The sequence below is a fragment of the Anomaloglossus baeobatrachus genome, chromosome 3, assembly GCF_048569485.1.
Source record: "Anomaloglossus baeobatrachus isolate aAnoBae1 chromosome 3, aAnoBae1.hap1, whole genome shotgun sequence".
NCBI lineage: Eukaryota > Metazoa > Chordata > Amphibia > Anura > Aromobatidae > Anomaloglossus > Anomaloglossus baeobatrachus.
Window position 1 is genome coordinate 404,994,308 of NC_134355.1, and position 22,823 is coordinate 405,017,130.

The following is a 22,823-nucleotide window of genomic DNA, read 5'->3' on the forward strand; positions in this document are numbered from 1 at the left end:
CTAAGAAGTCTATAGTCACATAGAGTGTCTGCAAACTTTCATCAGAAACCTGAACAACCCCTATAATACCTGAAATAATTCCAACCTCTAAAGGAAAACTTAACAGCTGATTCATGATGCTTGAAAAACAGAAGGAATCAGAGATCAGCTGCTTATCTCCAGCCCACTTCAGAGAATGGCAGGTTCGTGATGGATTTGAAAAGTACGTTTTTTTTTAAATGCTGAACAATCTCGGAATAAAACATAGATATCTGTAATCCACAAATGCTGGACAATAAGAAGGCCTAGCTGATTATTCATACAAATAAGAACAAAATTATTAGCACTATATTAGGAATATTTGACTGTACAAAACATTTTAGAAACAGCTCAAACTCATGAAAAGTCAAGCATAATGTAAGTAGCAGTGTACAAACATGACAAGCATGTGCCTATGAAATAGCTGCATTCCCCTACTGGGGTGAATATGTGGTCCCAGCATATGGCAGGGGAGGGGAACCAAGGTGCTGCCTAGTGGAGTAGCTACAGAACCCAGTCTAGAGGGAATTGTCAATAAGCCCAAACAGGCAGGGGGAGCAGAGCCCTTGAGATAAAGGGAGCCTTTGGAGTGTCCAACATGGAGGGAGCAGCAAAAGAGCCAAGACTGGAGAGAGCTGCCTTTTTCTTTGCAACAGAGTTGTCCAGGTCAAATAGAAGCCCCAAGGAGTGACAATGATGATCATTGAGAAATGTCACTATTTAGAATGGAGGTATAAATAGTTAATAAAAACTGTACCTGTAAGAGCTATGCCTTCACCAGTTGGAGTAGTGTTGATACCCGCATAGTTGACATGCTCTAATGGGTAACCTGAGAGGCAAGCAACTCCTACTAAGTGTGAATGGTGGCCTGTGATGCAGAAAAGGTACCATGATGTAAAGTCAGAGTATCTGCAGTGTTTTGCTGCTCTAGTCTGGAACTCTGTCTCTGCTTCCCATCTCTCCACACTATGCTACACCTGTTCTTTACCATACTATGTTGCCTTACCTGCAGTTGGTATGCATGACCATATGAGTCGAATGAACTGCCACCTTTTATAGAAAACATAACACCCAGGTGACTGCTTGCCTAGAACCCTATGATTGATATGTCTCTTTCTTTGGTGTAAACGTTTGATTACTACCATCCATTAGTTTAATATTAAAAAGTACAAAACCACAGCATCCACTGAGACTTTTAAACTAGAAATGTTCAATTTAGACTCCATTTCAACAAAAAAAGCATTTAAGCTTGGAAAATATGCTCCTCGTTGAAAGAACACTGTATTATTGATTATATCCAGACCAGTGGACAATATTTTTTAGAATGTGCTAGATTTTCAAGTCAGTATCTTTAGGCCATATTGAGCTCATAAACTTCTAAAATATAGAAGCTGGGTATTGATTGCTAGCAGTAACTTTTAGTTTGTAAAAGTTTTAGTTTACTGTCAAACATAATGGAATAATATATCTTTGTTTTATAGGGAGATCCTGGACAGCCTGGTAATCCTGGTTCCCCTGGACAACCTGGTCCAGATGGTAAGCCTGTGAGTACTGAAACATTGTTATACATAAGCACAGTAAATGTTCAGATTTCTTCCTGTGTACATTACAATTAAATTTGTGCATTTAAGGTATAGCTTAGAAAATGGCATTGCTTTAGGCTTAAGACCCCGTCACACTAAGCAACATCGCTAGCAACATCGCTGCTAACGAACAACTTTTGTGACGTTGCTAGCGATGTTGCTGTGTGTGACATCCAGCAACAACCTGGCCCCTGCTATGAGGTCGTTGGTTGTTGCTGAATGTCCTGGGCCATTTTTTAGTTGTTGCTGTCCCGCTGTGAAGCACAGATCGCTGTGTGTGACAGCGAGACAGCAACAACTAAATGTGCAGGCAGCAGGAGCCGGCTTCTGCGGAGGCTGATAACCAATGTAAACATCGGGTAACCAAGAAGCCCTGTCCTTGGTTACCCGATATTTACCTTTGTTACCAGCCTCCGCCGCTCTCACTGTCAGTGCCGGCTCCTGCTCTGTGCACATGTAGCTGCAGGACACATCGGGTTAATTAATCCGATGTGTGCTGTAGCTAGGAGAGCAGGGAGCCAGCGCTAAGCAGTGTGCGCTGCTCCCTGCTCTGTGCACATTTAGCTGCAGCACACATCGGGTAATTAACCCGATGTGTGCTGTAACTAGGAGAGCAGGGAGCCAGCGCTCAGTGTGCGCTGCTCCCTGCACGTGTAGCTCCGTGCGCTGGTAACCAAGGTAAATATCGGGTTGGTTACCCGATATTTACCTTAGTTACCAAGCGCAGCATCTTCCACACGGCGCTGGGGGCTGGTCACGGGTTGCTGGTGAGCTCACCAGCAACTCGTGTAGCGACGCTCCAGCGATCCCTGCCAGGTCAGGTTGCTGGTGGGATCGCTGGAGCGTCGCAGTGTGACATCTCACCAGCAACCTCCTAGCAACTTACCAGCGATCCCTATCGTTGTTGGGATCGCTGGTAAGTTGCTTAGTGTGACTGGACCTTTAGGCTCCATTCACTTATCTGCTCAGACATTCAACTAGTCTGTTCTATCTTAAGAACAAATTAAAAAAATACGTGATTCATTGCATCCGTTCTGCAAATGGAAGCAGGTGGCCCATTGATTATTATGGGGTCTGTTTGGGTTCCTTTTATTAGAACAGAAGAAAACATTCCATATGCAGGACAGTTCCAAATAATTGACATCAAACAAACACCAAAATAGTGATTGGGGCTTTTTTGTCTCAATTTGCATAACCTTCTAAATGTATCACTTATTCTAGTTGTGTGTTCATAAATAAGAGCAGATAAATGTAATATTAAACTAATAAAATTGTATAGGTAAGTTGGAGGATTTATTATTCATTATTATGGCACGTTATCAATAGAAAATGTGCATGTTTGTCCATGGATGTAGTGTTAAAAGCTGCATCTATTCTATAACGTTGCATGTCTTCTGTTCTATTTGAGAGCTATGCAAACAGCTTAGGATGGTGAGCCTACTGATAGATTCCTTTTAATGAGCCTTGCCACATGACTTAGGATAAGAAGCCAAAACAAAATCGCCATTTGCAAACACGTGTTTCAGGTTGTTGCCCTTCCTTAATGCAAAGCAGGAGATCTGATTTGGCTAGCTGAGAGGCTATTTGTTTGGTGATCCATCATTTATGGCACTTCTTTTCTCCTTATTCTGATGGCTAGCTGAGAGGCCTCTGACAGGTGATCTACGGGGGAACATTTGTTATTGTGGAAAGTGACATACCTGACATGTTTGTGTAAGGAGACTTAAAAGCCATACAATGCTCCTCTGGCAAATTAAATATGCAAATTGTCCCTTTAAAAAAAAAAGTTAATCTCTGGCACCAATTATTGAATGTGGCAATCATTCCCAGACTTCTATTGCAGCAGGTCATCTCCTGAAGAGCAAAATTATCTACCATTGGAATTCAGCAAGGCAGATACTTCTTAGTGAGGAGATATCCATACTAACTAGAGATAAGTAAATTGATTTGATGAGAAATGGATTTGTAACAAATTTTAAGAAATTTGCCTTTTCTTGCAAATTTTAACAGTTTGTGATTGAATTTGTGTGAATTTCTGTGAATTTTACACATTGTAGAAGATTACATCAGCTACAGAAAACTCACATGACCTTAGGTGTAACAACAAGCGATGAGCAAGCACTTAAATCACTAATGATTTTAGTGATGAGCGAGCACTAATCAATGTGGTTGAATGATTGGACTGACAATTCGAGTGACGAGCATAATGAAGGTCATTCGGAAACTCAGTCATTTTTTCAGAAGACACTACCAGGAGGGCTGGAGGGGCAGGAAAATTGCTGAAATGGATGGAATCAGCACTTAAATGGAATAGGAACAGCATGAGGAAGACACCTGGATGTTTCTCTGACTCCTAGGTTGTTGCTGGGAACAATTTTGTCAGAGTATGACTCCATTTTAACCCTTTCACGACCGGCCGATTTTTCGCTTTCCGTTTTTTTTTTTCGCCATTCTTTTTCTGAGAGACGTAACTTTTTTATTTTTCAGTCAATATGGTCATGTGAGGGCTCATTTTTTGCGGAACGAGCTGTACTTTTAAATGAAACCATCAGTTTTACCATATTGTGTACTAGAAAATGGCAAAAAAATTCCAAATGCTGAAAAATTGCAAAAAAAGTGCGATAGCACTATGGTTTTTGAGATATTTTATTCACTGTGTTCACTATATGGTAAAACTGATGTGTGGGTGTGATGCCTCAGGTCAGTGCGAGTTCGTAGACACCAAACATGTATAGGTTTACTTTTATATAAGGGGTTAAAAAAAAATCGGAAGTTTGTCCGAAAAAAGTGGCGCACGTTTTACGCCATATTCCGTGACCCGTAGCGTTCTCATTTTTCGGGATCTTAGGCTCAATGACGGCTTATTTTTTGCGTCTCGAGCTGACGTTTTTAACGGTACCATTTTTGCGCAGATGCTACGTTTTGATCGCCTCTTATTGCATTTTGCGCAAAAGTTGTGGCGACAAAAAAACGTCGTTTTGGCGTTTGGAATTTTTTTGCCGCTACGCCGTTTACTGATCAGATTAATTGATTTTATATTTTGATAGATCGGGCGTTTCTGAACGCGGCGATACCAAATGTGTGTATATTTTTTATTTTTTTAACCCTTTAATTTTCAATGGGGCGAATGGGGGGTGATTTGAACTTTTAGGTTTTTTTGGTTTTTTTTAATTTTTTAAAACTTATTTTTTTACTTTTTTTTTTTATTTTACTAGTCCCCCTAGGGGGCTATTGCGATCAGCATTCCGATCGCTCTGCAGTATCTGCTGATCACAGCTGGAAGGCTGTAAACAGCAGATACGCTGTCTTTCTCTTTTGCTGTGCCCCGGGCACAGCGAAAGTGAAACCAATTCATGTGTAGTACAGGAGTCATCACATGACCCTGTACTACCATGACAACTATCGGGAGTCACGTGATCGCGTCACGTGACTTCCGGTTTCGGCGGTAAGTAAAAACTTTACCGCGATTGCGCTTATAATGGCGCTGTCATGTATTGACAGCGCCATATAAGGGGTTAATCGGCACGAGCAGATAACGATTCTGCTCGTGCCTAGCAGGCACACATCTCAGCTGTGAAAATCAGCTGAGATGTGTGCCGATCGCGGCATGCTGCCGCCGGAGGACCGCGGGCAGTAAGATTATGTCATTTAGGACGTAATTTTACGGCCCGCGGTCGTTAAGGGGTTAATGGACTAAAAATAAAATGAAGTTTACAGGAAAAATGTAAGGAAATATTCTTTCTTATGTAAAATTAAAAAGAGAGAAAAATCCCCGCCTCCTCCACCCTTTAATAGTCAAGCAATCTCTTACCATATTTCTCAGTCACTTATGACTACAGTAGAAGACATAGTAGAGGGGGAAATAAAACTACACCTTCCAATAGTCACCTGTAAATGTAATTGTAACATTTTATTACTTTATCTGGGCATGCAGTGTGTGACATGGTCAGACACATCCTGTTTAATTTATGAAGGAGGGACTCTGAACCTGACAAAGCCTATGCAGACTATGCACGAATTGCCAACATTTTCAAAATAGAGGTACTCTGATACACCTTGTATTGGATATAAAGGAGGGCCTCATACACATTCTGTTAAAATTGTTAGGTAGTGGGTCTCCTAGACACATAAAGCCTATGCACTACATGCAGCATCGGACTGGCTACTGGAGGAATCTCCAGTAATGCCAGGCTTGGATTCAGGTACCTGCATTGCACTACGGAGCTAAAACCTGAGCTCCAGAGTGCAGCCTAGACTGTACTGCGAACGTCGAGTGATTGATTCCCCGCCGCTTGCGGTTCAGTTTATGACAGCTGCAGACAGGCCCGGGTGATCTCCGGAGTTCAGGTAAGAGCACCGGAGATCACCCCAGCCTGTCTGCAGCTGACATGAACTGAATCGCAAGTGCTGGGGAATCAATCACTCAGCGCTCGCAGTACAGTCTTGGCTGCACGCCGGAGCTCAGGTGAGAGCTCCGGAGTGCAATGCAGGTACCTGAATCCAGGCCTGGCATTACTGGAGATTCCTCCAGTAGCCAGTCCGACGATGACTTGACTACATGCAGGGGCTGCCAAAAAAATTGAAAGAGGCAATGTATGGTAAAAGAAAAAATGGCAATTGCAAGGGCTGCAGTAGTATAAAAGAAAAAAAATAACATACCATGGCTAAGAATGGGGGAATCGCTAGTAGCAGCAGAAATCTTACCATCACTGCTGGTTCCAAACATCTGGGTAGTGTTATTACAAAGCACAAGTTAAAATTGGTTTTCTTTGTCTCTGACAAGCATATTATATTGAAATAAATGGAGGGCTTTATGGAATATGTGGCACCTCACTCATGTCAATCGCAACAGGATGATGTTACCCCTGACAGCAACAGGATCAGTTTGAGTCGGTGTTCTACACAGAACTGTTTGAATTGTGCCTGATCACAAATGACTAACAAGGAACATTTTTGGATTGCTTTTTAACCTCTTAGTGACATTAGACGTACTGGGTACATCATTGGTCATGTCAATATAATCACCGCCGGCTGCTGAGGTGAGCCAGCCGTGAGTCCTGCACACATTTGATGATTTGTACAGCAGACATGAGCAGCTATCAGGCACAGGTGGATCCACGATCCACCCGCGCCTGTTAAGTTCTTAGATTGCACTGTCAAAATGTAGCAGCCCGATGTAAATGGCCACGGCGGGCAACATGCCTTTCCCCACCGCTATCAGAGGCCCCGTGGAATGATCATAGGGAGCCAATGGTTGCCATGGTAGCACAGAGTCATGGAATGAGTCCTGTCACTATCATGACGTAGTTCCTGTTACAGTCGGCAGAGCGCTGGCTCTCACAGGAATACTGCATTTCTGATAATTAGAGATGTGCAGCTATGATTAGCAGAAAAGAACAAGTGATCATATTGCTGATCTTTATAGTCCCCTAGGGGGACTAGTAAAATAAATTAAAAACAATTCAAGAAAAGTTGTAAAAATGTTTTTAAAAATAAAAAAACTAAAAGTTCAAATCACCTCCCATTCGCCCCATTGAAAATGAAAGGGTTAAAGCAATAAAAAATATACACATATTAAGTATTGCCACGTCCAGAAATGCCAGATCTATCAAAATATAAAATCAATTAACCTGATCAGTAAACGGCGTAGCAGCAAATAAAATCCTAACACCAAAATTACATCTTTTGGTCATCACAAATTTTGCCAAAATGCAATAACAGGCTATCAAAACGTAGCATCTGCAAGAAAATGGTACCAATAAAAACATCAGCTCAAGATGCAAAAAATAAGCTATCACTGAGCCCCATGTCCTGAAAAATGAAAGTGCTAAGGGTCGCGGTAAATGGCATAAAAAGTGTGGCACTTATTTTGGACAAGCGTCTGAATTTTTTAACCCTTTAGATAAAAGTAAACCTATAGATGTTTAGTATCTACGAACTTGCACTGATCTGACACATCACACCGACACATCAGTTTTACCATATAGTGAACACAGTGAATACAATATCCTCAAAACTATAGTGCATTCTCACTTTTTTTGCAATTTTTCAGCACTTGGAGTTTTTTTGCCATTTTCCAGTACACTATACTTTATTATGGTAAAACTCATGATTCATTTAAAAGTACAACGTGTCCCACAAAAAACAAGCCCTCAAATGGTAAAATTGCTGGAAAAATAAAAAAGTTACTGCTGTTGGAAAAAGGGGAGCAAAAAGCAAAAATGAAAAAAATGGAGAATCGCTCGGAGTGAAGGGGTTAATTTAAAAAAAAAAAAATCCCAACATGGAAATGGAATCGTGCTTTGTTATTAAATGAGCTGTTGGCTACTACTGGGTTACAATCAATTTCTATGGTAAAATCACCTTGACAATACTAGGCTATATTTGTTAAAACCTTAAAAGGAATCTTAGTAGATCTAAGAGTGTTAGAAACATTTTTTCAGGCATACTGGAGGTTTTTCATAATTGTAATTTGTGGAAAATTAGTACGGTAATGTTTTCTTTTAACCCCTGCAGCACAGTAGCAGTGCGGCTCCGGCAGCAAAGCTACGGTAATCACTGCACATGTCTGCTGATCTGATCAGGGATCCACTCGTACATGCTTACCACTTAGATCGCGCTGTCAAATACTGTGTTTGACAGGGCGATTTAAATGACTGCGGCAGGAATTGCACCGTTTCCTGCCGCCATCGGCTGCTTCATGATGCGATTTTGGGGCACCAGTGAGTTGCGATGGTAGCATGGGGTCAGCTGATGACCCCTGATGCTTGCATGACGTATTTACTGTTAGACACACAGAAATGCTGCATTTCTGCTGATCAGAGCAATGCTGCTCTGATCATCAAAAATACATAGGGGATAAGACTGTGCAGTGATAAAGTCCCCTATAGGGACTAGTAAAATAAATAAAAGATGTAAAAAAAGTTTAAAAAAATCAGAAAAAATAAAAAAAACCTAAAAATTCAAATCACCTTCCATTCGCTCCATTGAAAATAAAACATTAAAAAATATACACATATTTGGTATTACCACATTCAGAAATGCCCGATCTATCAAAATATAAAATCATTTAAAATGATCAGTACACAGCGTGGCGAGAAAAAAATTCCAAACTCTAAAATTACGTTTTTTGGTTTTTTGGTTTTTTGTTTTTTTTTTTAAATGCAATAACAGGCGATCAAAACTTTGCAACTACACAAAAAAGGTATAATTAAAAACATCAGCTCAAGATGCAAAAAATAGGCCATCACTGACCCACAGATCTCAAAGTATGGGTCTTGGAAAATGGCGCTTAAAGCGCTATTCTTTTTTTGTGCAAACTTCTGAATTTTTTTTAACCTCTTAGATAAAAGTAAAAGTGTACATGTTTGGTATCTACAAACTTGTACCAACTTGAGGCATCATATGCACATCTTAGTTTTATAATATAGTGAACAGGGTTAACTAAAAGACCCTCAAAACTATCGTGCAATTGCATTTTTTTTTTTGCAATTTCACCGCACTTGAGAATTTTTTGCCAGTTTTCCAGTACAATATTTGGTAAAACTAAAGGTTTCATTTAAAATTACCATTTGTCCCACAAAAAGCAAGGCCTCATATGGCAATATTGATGGAAAAATAAAAACATTATGGCTCTTCGGAAAAGGGAAGGAAAAAAACAAAAATAAAAACTGGAAAATGGCTAGGGGGTGAAGGGGTTAACTTAATGCTTTTAACAATATATTGTATTGCATGCTAAGCCACCATTAAAAAGCTTTATTCAAGTATAACACTTTCCAAACCCCGATCTCTTTGGGAAATATCATTCATTTGCACCATAATTGTTGATTTGATACTCATCATGGTTGTCTTTATGTGGGCACAATATGCCCCTGAACTAAAAATATGAATTTCCCACAAGAAGATTTAGCTAGCATTATTTCCTTGGGTGTTTAAGCTAAAGTTACAGTTAATCCACTCTGGATGTAAAAAGACCTAAAAGGAAAGTATTAGGCTCTTTTTATAGCTGGAAATAAAATGTCAATTTAAATCTATGTGTTTTGCCAACCATGAGAAGGAAAGCCCCTCTTACGTTTCGGGAATAATTCATTGTTGCATAATTGGTAGCTAGGATACTGGACTTTTTTGCTAAATAATTGGAAATGTCTCTGCTCCAGAGACTGTTCAGTTTCTTAATATGCGATTATATAACTCATACTGGTAATCATGTCCATGATTATCGAGGTTTTACCTCCATCTCAATTATATTTAGAAAGTTTGTTTATTACATAAAGTTGTTTTAATTATGGCTGATACCTTTGTTCAATACAAATGGAAAAGGTCGTCGGTCTTCAGTCATCTCTAAAGGTATAATTATTGTGATGGTCAACTACAATCTATTTTTACACTCCATTACAGTATAATGATTGATATATCTTATTTTTAAGGTACAAATCTGAATATGAATGAGGCCTTAGGCTAGACCCTTTTTCTAATTGTTTCACGGGGCTACCATGTTTCCCCGAAAATAAGAGACTGTCTTATAATATTGTTTGTCCCGAAAAATGAGCTAAGGCTTATTTTTGGTGTTGGGCTTATTCTCAGGGAAACACATTTGGGGTTATGTTCACCCCCCAAAAAATGCAGACCCCCCTTATCAGGAGAATCATACTTACCAGAACCTGGGCGTCTGTGTCACTCCCAGGTCCTCCTGCGATGTTCAGCAGGCACTTTCAGCAGGTATGCTTCATGTGGTCCTCCCCTGCTTCTGGCTGATACATACATCAGATTGCACACACACACACACACACACACACATCAGCTCGCACACACTCATACAAATCAGATCACACATACACACTTAACACATCCAGCGATACCAATTGCTTCCAACAGAGGAAGCGAGGACTCAGTGCAGTGGAGCGCAAGGACCTGCAGCTGAATGCATCAATGCGTTCCACCTCTGGTCCTACATGCGCTCCACCACAGGTCCTCATGCTTTACTGCACTGTATCTCAAGTTCCCCTGTTAGACAGAAGCAATCAGTTTTGCCGGATATGGTATGTGTGTGATCTTATGTGTGTGTGTGTATATGAGTGTGTGTGTGCGATATGATGTGGGAGTGTGTGCAATATGATGTGTGTGTACGATATGATGTGTATAGGTGAGTGTTCTGACGCGTGTGGGTGTGCAATCTAATGTGTGTGGGTGTGCGATCTGATGTGTGTGCTATCTGATGTGTGGGTGTGCTATCTGATGTGTGTGGGTGTGCAATCTGATGTGTGTGCTATCTGATGTGTGTGGGTGTGTGATCTGATGTATGTGGGTGTGCGATCTAATGTGTGTGGGTGTGCAATCTGATGTGTGTGCAATCTGATTGTGTGGGTGTGTGTTCCACCGCAGCTCCTTGATGGGTTCCACTGCTGGTCCTCCTGTTTGGCATCGGGTGAGTATGATTGCGGGGCCTTCTGTCTTATTTCTTCTCTCTTTTGGGGGTGTCTGCTTTCTATAATGAAGTGTCCCGCAGTATTCTTTAACTTTATTAGCTGCATGAACACTTCATTATTGAATCATGACAGGACTTATTTTCGGGGTAGGGCTTATATTTAAGCCTTATGCTGAAAATGCCTGTTAGGGCTTATTTTTGGGGTTGGTCTAATTTTTGGGGAAACAGTATTGTTGCACCAGTTTGAATTGTTCTAGCCTCTGTATAAAAGCTGTTTAACCATATTTTCTCCTACTGACTGCCAATAGTGATGCGGAACGTTCTTTCCCCCATGGGGAAAAAAATGTAGCATTACAGGGTGACAATTTAGATACTGTAAATGATTGAGTATTGTAAACATAGACATCTTGAGTAGAGTTGAGCGCGGTTCGCGGTTCGAGGTTCTCCAGTTCGCGGCTCGAGTGATTTTGGGGGTTGTTCTAGATCGAACTAGAACTCGAGCTTTTTTGCTAAAGCTCGATAGTTCTAGATACGTTCGAGTTACGGTTCTATCAGCAAAAAAAACAGCTAATTCCTAGCTGGCTTTCCGCTGTAATAGTGTAAGTCACTCTGTGACTCACACTATTATGACATTTCAGTGTATAGTGTGCGGGAACAGCGCATTCAGATCACTGCTGTATGGATAATGGCTATCGCCATTTTTTTTTTTTTCCTTGTCTTCCTTCCCTAAGCGCGCGCGTGTAGTGGGGAGGGCCATTATGTCAGCCAATCCCAGACACACACACAGCTAAGTGGACTTTTAGCCAGAGAAGCAACGGCATGTGTGATAGGATGTCCATGTCACATGTCCCTGCATTATAAAACTGGACATTTTCCTCCAGCACGCCATTATCTGCCTTCTGCGTCGTTGGTGTCAGACATCACTGGCGCAGCTCCTATCGCCGATACTGCTGTATACGCTCCATACACAGCGCTGGACAGCTTAGGGATAGCACTTTCTATCAGTCCTTTTAAGGGCTCATACCGGCAGGGTCAGAGCCATAGGTGACAGAGTTTAAAACAGAGGTTAACAGCTACACAAGATGACAGCGTCTGTGTAGCTAAGGTCAGAGATTTCCTCGCTGCATTTCCCCATTAGGAGGGATAGAAAGGCAGGCTTCCTTTCCTCTACCCAGAGACCCACAACCCTGCCACTGTACCCTCCTGCCCTTTGCACACTCATACTCATTGTTACTAAGCCATTATACTAGCAAACACTGAGTGAACTTAGTGGCATCCTAAACGTGGCTGTTCGATTGCTGTATTGTCCCACAAGTGCAAAGATATTTGCAGCACGTCTGCCTGCATTGCACACTCAAACTCATTGTTACTAAGCCATTATACTAGCAAACACTGAGTGAACTTAGTGGCATCATAAAAGTGGGTGTTGGACTTCTGTATTGTCCCACTAGTGCAAAGATATTTGCAGCATGTCTGCCTGCATTGCACACTCAAACTCATTGTTACTAAGACATTATACTAGCAAACACTGAGTGAACTTAGTGGCATCCTAAACGTGGCTGTTGGACTGCTGTATCGTCCCATTAGTGAACAGATATTTGCAGCACCTCTGCCTGCATTGCACACTCAAAATCATTGTTACAAAGCCATTATACTAGCAAACACTGAGTGAACTTAGTGGCATCCTAAACGTGGCTGTTGGACTTCTGTATCGTCCCACAAGTGCAAAGATATTTGCAGCACCTCTGGCTGCATTGCACACTCAAACTCATTGTTACTAAGCTATTATACTAGCAAACACTGAGTGAACTTAGTGGCATCCTAAACGTGGCTGTTGGACTTCTGTATCGTCCCACAAGTGCAAAGATATTTGCAGCACCTCTGCCTGCATTGCACACTCAAACTCATTGTTACTAAGCCAAAATACTAGCAAACACTGAGTGAACTTAGTGGCATCATAAAAGTGGCTGTTGGACTTCTGTATTGTCCAACTAGTACAAAGATATTTGCAGCACGTCTGCCTGCATTGCACACTCAAACTCATTGTTACTAAGCCATTATACTAGCAAACACTGAGTGAACTTAGTGGCATCCTAAACGTGGCTATTGGACTTCTGTATTGTCCCACTAGTGCAAAGATATTTGCAGCACGTCTGCCTGCATTGCACACTCAAACTCATTGTTACTAAGACATTATCTAGCAAACTGAGTGAACTTAGTGGCATCCTAAACGTGGCTGTTGGACTGCTGTATTTTCCCACAAATGCAAAGATATTTGCAGCACGTCTGCCTGCATTGCACACTCAAACTCATTGTTACTAAGCCATTATACTAGCAAACACTGAGTTAACTTAGTGGCATCCTAAACGTGGCTGTTGGACTTCTGTATTGCCCCACTAGTGCAAAGATATTTGCAGCACGTCTACCTGCATTGCACACTCAAACTCATTGTTACTAAGCCATTATACTAGCAAACACTGAGTGAACTTAGTGGCATCATAAAGGTGGCTGTTGGACTTCTGTATTTTCCCACTAGTGCAAAGATATTTGCAGCACGTCTGCCTGCATTGCACACTCAAACTCATTGTTACTAAGCCATTATACTAGCAAACACTGAGTGAACTTAGTGGCATCCTAAACGTGGCTGTTGGACTTCTGTATCGTCCCACAAGTGCAAAGATATTTGCAGCACCTCTGCCTGCATTGCACACTCAAACTCATTGTTACTAAGCCATTATACTAGCAAACACTGAGTGAACTTAGTGGCATCATAAAAGTGGCTGTTGGACTTCTGCATTGTCCCACTAGTGCAAAGATATTTGCAGCACGTCTGCCTGCATTGCACACTCAAACTCATTGATACTAAGACATTATACTAGCAAACACTGAGTGAACTTAGTGGCATCCTAAACGTGGCTGTTTGACTGCTGTATCGTCCCACAAGTGCAAAGATATTTGCAGCACCTCTGCCTGCATTGCACACTCAAACTCATTGTTACTAAGCCATTATACTAGCAAACACTGAGTGAACTTAGTGGCATCCTAAATGTGGCTGTTGGACTGCTGTATTGTCCCACAAATGCAAAGATATTTGCAGCACGTCTGCCTGTATTGCACACTCAAACTCATTGTTACTAAGCCATTATACTAGCAAACACTGAGTGAACTTAGTGGCATCCTAAACGTGGCTGTTGGACTTCTGTATTGTCCCACTAGTGCAAAGATATTTGCAGCACCTCTACCTGCATTGCACACTCAAACTCATTGTTACTAAGCCATTATACTAGCAAACACTGAGTAAACTTAGTGGCATCATAAAAGTGGCTGTTGGACTTCTGTATTGTCCCACTAGTGCAAAGATATTTGCAGCATGTCTGCCTGCATTGCACACTCAAACTCATTGTTACTAAGACATTATACTAGCAAACACTGAGTGAACTTAGTGGCATCCTAAATGTGGCTGTTGGACTGCTGTATCGTCCCACAAGTGCAAAGATATTTGCAGCACCTCTGCCTGCATTGCACACTCAAAATCATTGTTACTAAGCCATTATACTAGCAAACACTGAGTGAACTTAGTGGCATCCTAAACGTGGCTGTTGGACTTCTGTATCATCCCACAAGTGCAAAGATATTTGCAGCACCGCTGCCTGCATTGCACACTCAAACGCATTGTTACTAAGGCATTATACTAGCAAACACTGAGTGAACTTAGTGGCATCCGAAACGTGGCTGTTGGACTTCTGTATTGTCCCACTAGTGCAAAGATATTTGCAGCACGTCTACCTGCATTGCACACTCAAACTCATTGTTACTAAGCCATTATACTAGCAAACACTGAGTGAACTTAGTGGCCTCATAAAAGTGGCTGTTGGACTTCTGTATTGTCCCACTAGTGCAAAGATATTTGCAGCACGTCTGCCTGCATTGCACATTCCAACTCATTATAACTAAGCCATTATACTAGCAAACACTGAGTGAACTTAGTGGCATCCTAAACGTCGCTGTTGGACTTCTGTATTGTCCCACTAGTGCAAAGATATTTGCAGTACGTCTACCTGCATTGCACACTCAAACTCATTGTTACTAAGCCATTATACTAGCAAACACTGAGTGAACTTAGTGGCATCCGAAACGTGGCTGTTGGACTTCTGTATCGTCCCACAAGTGCAAAGATACTTGCAGCACCTCTGCCTGCATTGCACACTCAAACTCATTGTTACTAAGCCATTATACTAGCAAACACTGAGTGAACTTAGTGGCATCATAAAAGTGGCTGTTGGACTTCTGTATTGTCCCATTAGTGCAAAGATATTTGCAGCACGTCTGCCTGCATTGCACACTCAAACTCATTGTTACTAAGACATTATACTAGCAAACACTGAGTGAACTTAGTGGCATCCTAAACGAGGCTGTTGGACTGCTGTATCGTCCCACAAGTGCAAAGATATTTGCAGCACGTCTGCCTGCATTGCACACTCAAACTCATTGTTACTAAACCATTATACTAGCAAACACTGAGTGAACTTAGTGGCATCCTAAACGTGGCTGTTGGACTTCTGTATTGTCCCACTAGTGCAAAGATATATGCAGCACGTCTACCTGCATTGCACACTCAAACTCATTGTTACTAAGACATTATACTTGCAAACACTGAGTGAACTTAGTGGCATCCTAAACGTGGCTGTTGGACTTCTGTATCGTCCCACAAGTGCAAAGATATTTGCAGCACCTCTGCCTGCATTGCACACTCAAACTCATTGTTACTAAGCCATTATACTAGCAAACACTGAGTGAACTTAGTGGCATCCTAAACGAGGCTGTTGGACTGCTGTATCGTCCCACAAGTGCAAAGATATTTGCAGCACGTCTGCCTGCATTGCACACTCAAACTCATTGTTACTAAACCATTATACTAGCAAACACTGAGTGAACTTAGTGGCATCCTAAACGTGGCTGTTGGACTTCTGTATCGTCCCACAAGTGCAAAGATATTTGCATCACCTCTGCCTGCATTGCACACTCAAACTCATTGTTACTAAGCCATTATACTAGCAAACACCGAGTGAACTTAGTGGCATCATAAAAGTGGCTGTTGGACTTCTGTATTGTCCCACTAGTGCAAAGATATTTGCAGCACGTCTGACTGCATTGCACACTCAAACTCATTGTTACTAAGCCATTATACTAGCAAACACTGAGTGAACTTAGTGGCATCCTAAACGTGGCTGTTGGACTTCTGTATCGTCCCACAAGTGCAAAGATATTTGCAGCACCTCTGCCTGCATTGCACACTCAAACTCATTTTTACTAAGCCATTATACTAGCAAACACTGAGTGAACTTAGTGGCATCCTAAACGTCGCTTTTGGACTGCTGTATCGTCCCACAAGTGCAAAGATATTTGCAGCACGTCTGCCTGCATTGCACACTCAAACTCATTGTTACTAAGCCATTATACTAGCAATTTATGCTGCCAGTTTAAGGGCCGTAGTTGCATTGTCAGGGATAATTATTCTTTATTATTCTGCTGTTAATAAAGCTAGACCACCGCTGCAATCTCCACCACCTCTCAATTTTTACTACCACATTTTAAGTGCACAATCTTGTCGCAATCAACATGAGTGTCAAAATGACAGATGCTGGTGGAAAGGGGAAGAGGCTTGTTGGAAAAGGAAAAAAAGGGGTTTTCCGTGGGGAAGGTGGCAAAGCTCCATTAACATCTGCTGAAGATAGACCATCTACCAGCAAAAGTAAGATGTCTACTACTTACCGTGGACAATCTGATGTGCTCCCTTTTTTACGGACACGAACAACAGGAACAAAGGTAGATGATGGCCAAAAAAGGAAAATGCTTGAATGGATCTCAAGTGGTCCAACAAGTGCCCTCTCAGCCACCTCAACTACCGCATCCAAAAAACACCAGTCCTCTGAGTTGTCATCCCAATCAAACTTGCTTTCTCCCAGCTCTGAAGTCTCCATCAGCCCTGCACAGTATGGTGGAACTGAGATGGCTGAGTCTGCAGAGCTGTTCAGTCACACTATAGCTTGGGAATCAGAGGTCTGCTCCCAAGCTACAGTGAGTACAGACCAGGAAATGGTCTGCAGTGATGCCCAGAACCTTTGTGACTCTGATTCAGGTCATGAGGACCAAGTTTCTGAGCATAATGTTGACCCTTTCTTACAAACTGTAACACCTGTGGTTATAGACAATGAGGAACATACTGATGACGATGAGACGCAGATACCAGATTGTGATGACAACTTAAATATTCGGTCAGGGCAAGAAGAGGCTCGGTCTGAGGGTGAGGAGAGTGCAAACACAACAATTGTTTAGGAAGTTCTAGATCCCACCTACTGTCAACCCACAGTCAGGCACTCGAGGATGTCAACAGAGGCGGTGGAGGAGGATGCAACCGATGACAAAGTTACCTTGCGCCTTCCTGGACAGAGTCGGAGCACTGGTAGCACGTCTACAACTGCATCATCAGCCACCACTCTGCCTCTGAGCACTAGTTGGGGGGGCTCAGCAGGTCGCATGCCCTCTAAGCCTTGCCTAGCCTGGTCCTTTTTTGACATAGAAAAAGATCGCCCAAATTATGTGATGTGTAAAATTTGTCGTGATTCTGTTAGTAGAGGTCAAAACCTCAGCAGTTTGACAACTTCTTCCATGAATCGTCACATGAATAAATATCATTGGTCCCAGTGGGAAGCTCACCGTGCTGCAATGCGGCCTAGCGGAGCGAACCATCCACCGCCTGCCCCTTCCAGTGCATCCGCGCGCTCTTCATCTTCTAGGACTGTGGGGACAGCTGTCACACCTGGTTTTCCACGCACAACTTCCATCACTGTAACCGCAACAGGCAGTTTGCTTGGTAGGTCGTCAGTTGGTTTGGAAGGGGAAACAAGTGCGTGTGTACAGCTCTCTCAGACATCGATAGCACCAACGTTGGATGAAGGCAACATCATGTCTACGCCTGCACTTTCCTCACAAAGCTGCATTTTTCCAGGGACACCCTACTCAACACCGTCTACACACAGCAGCCAGATCTCTGTCCCTCAGATGTGGTCAAATAAAAGGCCATTTCCTGCGACCCATGACAAAGCTAAGAGGTTGACTTTATCCCTCTGTAAGCTCTTGGCTACCGAAATGCTGCCTTTTCGCCTGGTGGACACACAGGATTTTAGAGACCTTATGTCTGTCGCTGTGCCCCAGTACAAGATGCCCAGTCGCCACTACTTCTCTAAGAAAGGTGTGCCCGCGCTACACCAGCATGTCGCACACAACATCACCGCTTCCTTGAGAAACTCTGTGTGTGAACGGGTGCATTTTACCACCGATACTTGGACCAGTAAGCATGGACAGGGACGTTACATGTCGCTGACTGGGTACTGGGTAACTATGGTGATAGATGGTGAAGGGTCTGCTGCACAAGTCTTGCCGTCCCCACGACTTGTGTGTCAATCCTCTGTCTGTCCAAGTTCCGCCACTGCTTCTGCCTCCTCCACCTCATCTGTATCCTCCACCTCCGCCCCAAGCCTGCCTGGTCAGGCCACCAGCGTTCTCACTGCGCAGAAAGAATCATGCACCCCTCATTACTATGCTGGCAGCAGAGCGCAACGTCATCAGGCGGTCTTTAGCTTGACATGTCTTGGGAATAAGAGTCACACAGCTGAGGAGTTGTGGTCAGCTCTGCGGTCCGAGTTTAATAAATGGTTGTCTCCACTCAACCTGCATCCTGGTAAGGCCGTGTGCGACAATGCTGCCAACCGGGGTGCGGCCCTTCGCCTGGGCAAGGTGACACACGTACCTTGTATGGCTCACGTGTTGAACCTTGTTGTCCAGCAATTTTTAACACACTATCCCGGCCTAGATGGCCTTCTGACCAGGGCACGAAAACTGTCTGCTCACTTCCGCTGTTCAAGCGCCGCAGCTGAGCGACTTGCATCGCTCCAGAAGTCTTTCGGCCTGCCGGTTCATCGCCTGAAATGGGATGTGCCGACACGCTGGAATTCGACTCTCCACATGTTACAGCGACTGTGGCAGCACCGCCGAGCCCTGGTGCAATACGTCATGACGTATAGCCTGGGCCAACGAGATGCAGAGGTGGGTCAGATCACCCTGATGGAGTGGTCTCAGATCAAGGACCTATGCACCCTTCTGCACAGCTTCGACATGGCGACGAATATGTTTAGCGCTGACAATGCCATTATCAGCATGACAATTCCAGTCATTTACATGCTGGAGCACACGCTAAACACTATTCGGAGTCAGGGGGTGGGACAACAGGAAGGGGAGGAACTACAGGAGGATTCATATGCGCAAGACATAACAACATCTCCAAGGTCCAGACGTTCATCATCACCAACGCGGCAGGCATGGGACCATGGGGGACAGGGATCAACAAGGGCGCATGGTAGCAGGCGAAATGTTGAGGAAGGTGCAGGAGAACATGAAGAAATGGAGGACGAACTGTCCATGGACATGGAAGACTCAGCGGATGAGGGAGACCTTGGTCAAATTTCAGTTGAAAGAGGTTGGGGGGAGATGTCAGAGGAAGAAAGAACGGTTAGCACCTCTATGCCACAAACACAGCGTGGACTTGGTCCGCATGGCTGCGCAAGACAGATGAGTGCTTTCTTCCTGCACTACCTCCAACATGACCCTCGTATTGTCAAAATTAGAAGTGATGATGACTTCTGGCTTGCCACACTATTAGATCCCCGGTACAAGTCCAAATTTTGTGACATAATTCCAGCCATAGAAAAGGACGCACGTATGCAGGAGTATCAGCAGAAGATGTTACTCGATCTTAGCTCGGCTTTTCCACCAAACAACCGTGCAGGTGCAGGGAGTAAATCTCCCAGTTGTAACTTGACAAACATGGGACAATCTCGTCATCTTCAACAGTCTACCCGTACCAGTAGGACTGTATCTGGTGCTGGTAACAGCAATTTTAGGGAATCTTTTCATAATTTTTTTAGACCCTCCTTTGCAAGGCCAACAGAGACAACAAGTCAAACACATAGTCAACGGCTGGAGAGGATGATACAGGAGTATCTCCAAATGAACATCGATGCCATGACTTTGCAAATGGAGCCTTGCTCATTTTGGGCTTCAAATCTTGAAAAATGGCAAGAGCTCTCCACTTACGACTTGAAGATTTTGTCGTGTCCAGCTGCCAGCGTTGTCTCTGAACGTGTCTTCAGTGCTGCTGGGTGTGTGCTGACAGATAAGCGCACGCGTCTGTCCAGTGACAATGTGGACAGACTAACGTTCATCAAAATGAACAAGTCATGGATCCACAAGGAATTTACTACCCCTGTGTCATCCTGGGGAGAGTAAATGCTTGTGGATTTGGAATGTGCTTGATGCAAATCTACCTGTGAAGTGTACAACTAGGGCACAAGTGCTGCCACTGAATGGGTGGGTGGGGTGTGTGTGGGGCACAATTTTTGGAAAAAAGGGAGACTCCGCTTGGAGTAACCCTTGCTTACATTGTTTTTTAAAAGGAGCCAAGATGAACAAGTCATGGTTCAGCAAAGACTTTGCTACCCACCCCGGTGTCATCCTGAGGACAGTTAAGAATGGCGTATTTTTAAATGTGCTTGATGCAAATCTAGCTGTGAAGTGTACAACTAGGGCACAAGTGCTGCCACTGAATGGTTGGGTGTGTGTGGGGCACAATTTTTGGAAAAAAAAGGGAGACTCCGCTTGGAGTAACCCTTGCTTACATTGTTTTTTAAAAGGAGCCAAGATGAACAAGTCATGGTTCAGCAAAGACTTTGCTACCTACCCCGGAGTCATCCTGGGGAGGGTTAAGTATGGCGTATTTTTGAATGTGCTTGATGCAAATCTAGCTGTGAAGTGTACAACTAGGGCACAAGTGCTGCCACTGAATGGGTGGGTGTGTGTGGGGCACAATTTTTGGAAAAAAAGGGAGACTCCGCTTGAAGTAACCCTTGCTTACATTGTTTTTTAAAAGGAGCCAAGATGAACAAGTCATGGTTCAGCAAAGACTTTGATACCTACCCCGGAGTCATCCTGGGGACAGTTAAGAATGGCGTATTTTTGAATGTGCTTGATGCAAATCTAGCTATGAAGTGTACAACTAGGGCACAAGTGCTGCCACTGAATGGTTGGGTATGTGTGGGGCACAATTTTTGGAAAAAAAAGGGAGACTCCGCTTGGAGTAACCCTTGCTTGCTGTGTTTTTTAAAAATGATCAAAGATGAACAGAGCTGGGATCAGGAAAGACTTTGCTACCTACCTTGGTGTCATCCTGGGGACGGTTAATTATGGCGTATTTTTGAATGTGCTTGATGCAAATCAAAACATCCTGTTTGCAACTAGGGCACAAGTGCTGCCACTGAATGGGTTGGTTTGTGTGGGGCACAATTTTTGGAAAAAAAAGGGAGACTCCGCTTGGAGTAACCCTTGCTTACATTGTTTTTTAAAAGGAGCCAAGATGAACAAGTCATGGTTCAGCAAAGACTTTGCTATCTACCCCGGAGTCATCCTGGGGACGGTTAAGTATGGCATATTTTTGAATGAGCTTGATGCAAATCTAGCTGTGAAGTGTACAACTAGGGCACAAGTGCTGCCACTGAAAGGGTGGGTGTGTGTGGGGCACAATTTTTGGAAAAAAAGGGAGACTCCGCTTGGAGTAACCCTTGTTTACATTGTTTTTTAAAAGGAGCCAAGATGAACAAGTCATGGTTCAGCAAAAACTTTGCTACCTACCCCGGTGTCATGCTGGGGACGGTTAAGAATGGCGTATTTTTGAATGTGCTTGATGCAAATCTAGCTATGAAGTGTACAACTAGGGCACAAGTGCTGCTACTGAATGGGTGGGTGTGTGTGGGGCACAATTTTTGGAAACAAAAAGGGAGACTCCGCTTGGAGTAACCCTTGCTTGCTGTGTTTTTTAAAAATGATCCAAGATGAACAGAGCTGGGATCAGGAAAGACTTTATCTACCTACCCCGGTGTCATCCTGGGGACAGTTAATTATGGCGTATTTTTGAATGTGCTTGATGCAAAGCAAAACATCCTGTTTGCAACTAGGGCACAAGTGCTGCCACTGAATGAATGGGTGTGTGTGGGGCACAATTTTTGGAAAAAAAAGGGAGACTCCGCTTGGAGTAACCCTTGCATGCTGTGTTTTTTAGAAATGATCCAAGATGAACAGAGCTGGGATCAGGAAAGACTTTGCTACCTACCCCGGTGTCATCCTGGGGACAGTTAATTATGGCGTATTTTTGAATGTGCTTGATGCAAATCAAAACATCCTGTTTGCAACTAGGGCACAAGTGCTGACACTGAATGAATGGGTGTGTGTGGGGCACAATTTTTGGAAAAAAAAGGGAGACTCCGCTTGGAGTAACCCTTGCTTGCTGTGTTTTTTAAAAATAATCCAAGATGAACAGAGCTGGCATCAGGAAGGACTTTGCTACCTACCCCGGAGTCATCCTGGAGACGGTTAAGTATGGCGTATTTTTGAATGTGCTTGATGCAAATCAAAACATCCTGTTTGCAACTAGGGCACAAGTGCTGCCACTGAATGGGTGGGTGTGTGTGGGGCACAATTTTTGGAAAAAAAAGTGAGACTCCGCTTGGAGTAACCCTTGCTTGCTGTGTTTTTTAAAAATGATCCAAGATGAACAGAGCTGGGATCAGGAAAGACTTTGCTACCTACCCCGGAGTCATCCTGGGGACGGTTAAGTATGGCGTATTTTTGAATGTGCTTGATGCAAATCTAGCTGTGAAGTGTACAACTAGGGCACAAGTGCTGCCACT

At 43.2% G+C, this 22,823-nt stretch overlaps 1 protein-coding gene across 1 annotated transcript in view; it reads left to right on the forward strand.

The window, feature by feature from the left end:
- COL21A1 (collagen type XXI alpha 1 chain) overlaps positions 1-22,823 on the forward strand; it is a 415,279-nt gene that overhangs the window by 159,749 nt on the left and 232,707 nt on the right. The window contains exon 9 of the mRNA XM_075340296.1: positions 1,500-1,562. Coding sequence (XP_075196411.1) covers positions 1,500-1,562 — 63 coding nt within the window. The remainder of the gene's footprint in view (positions 1-1,499; positions 1,563-22,823) is intronic.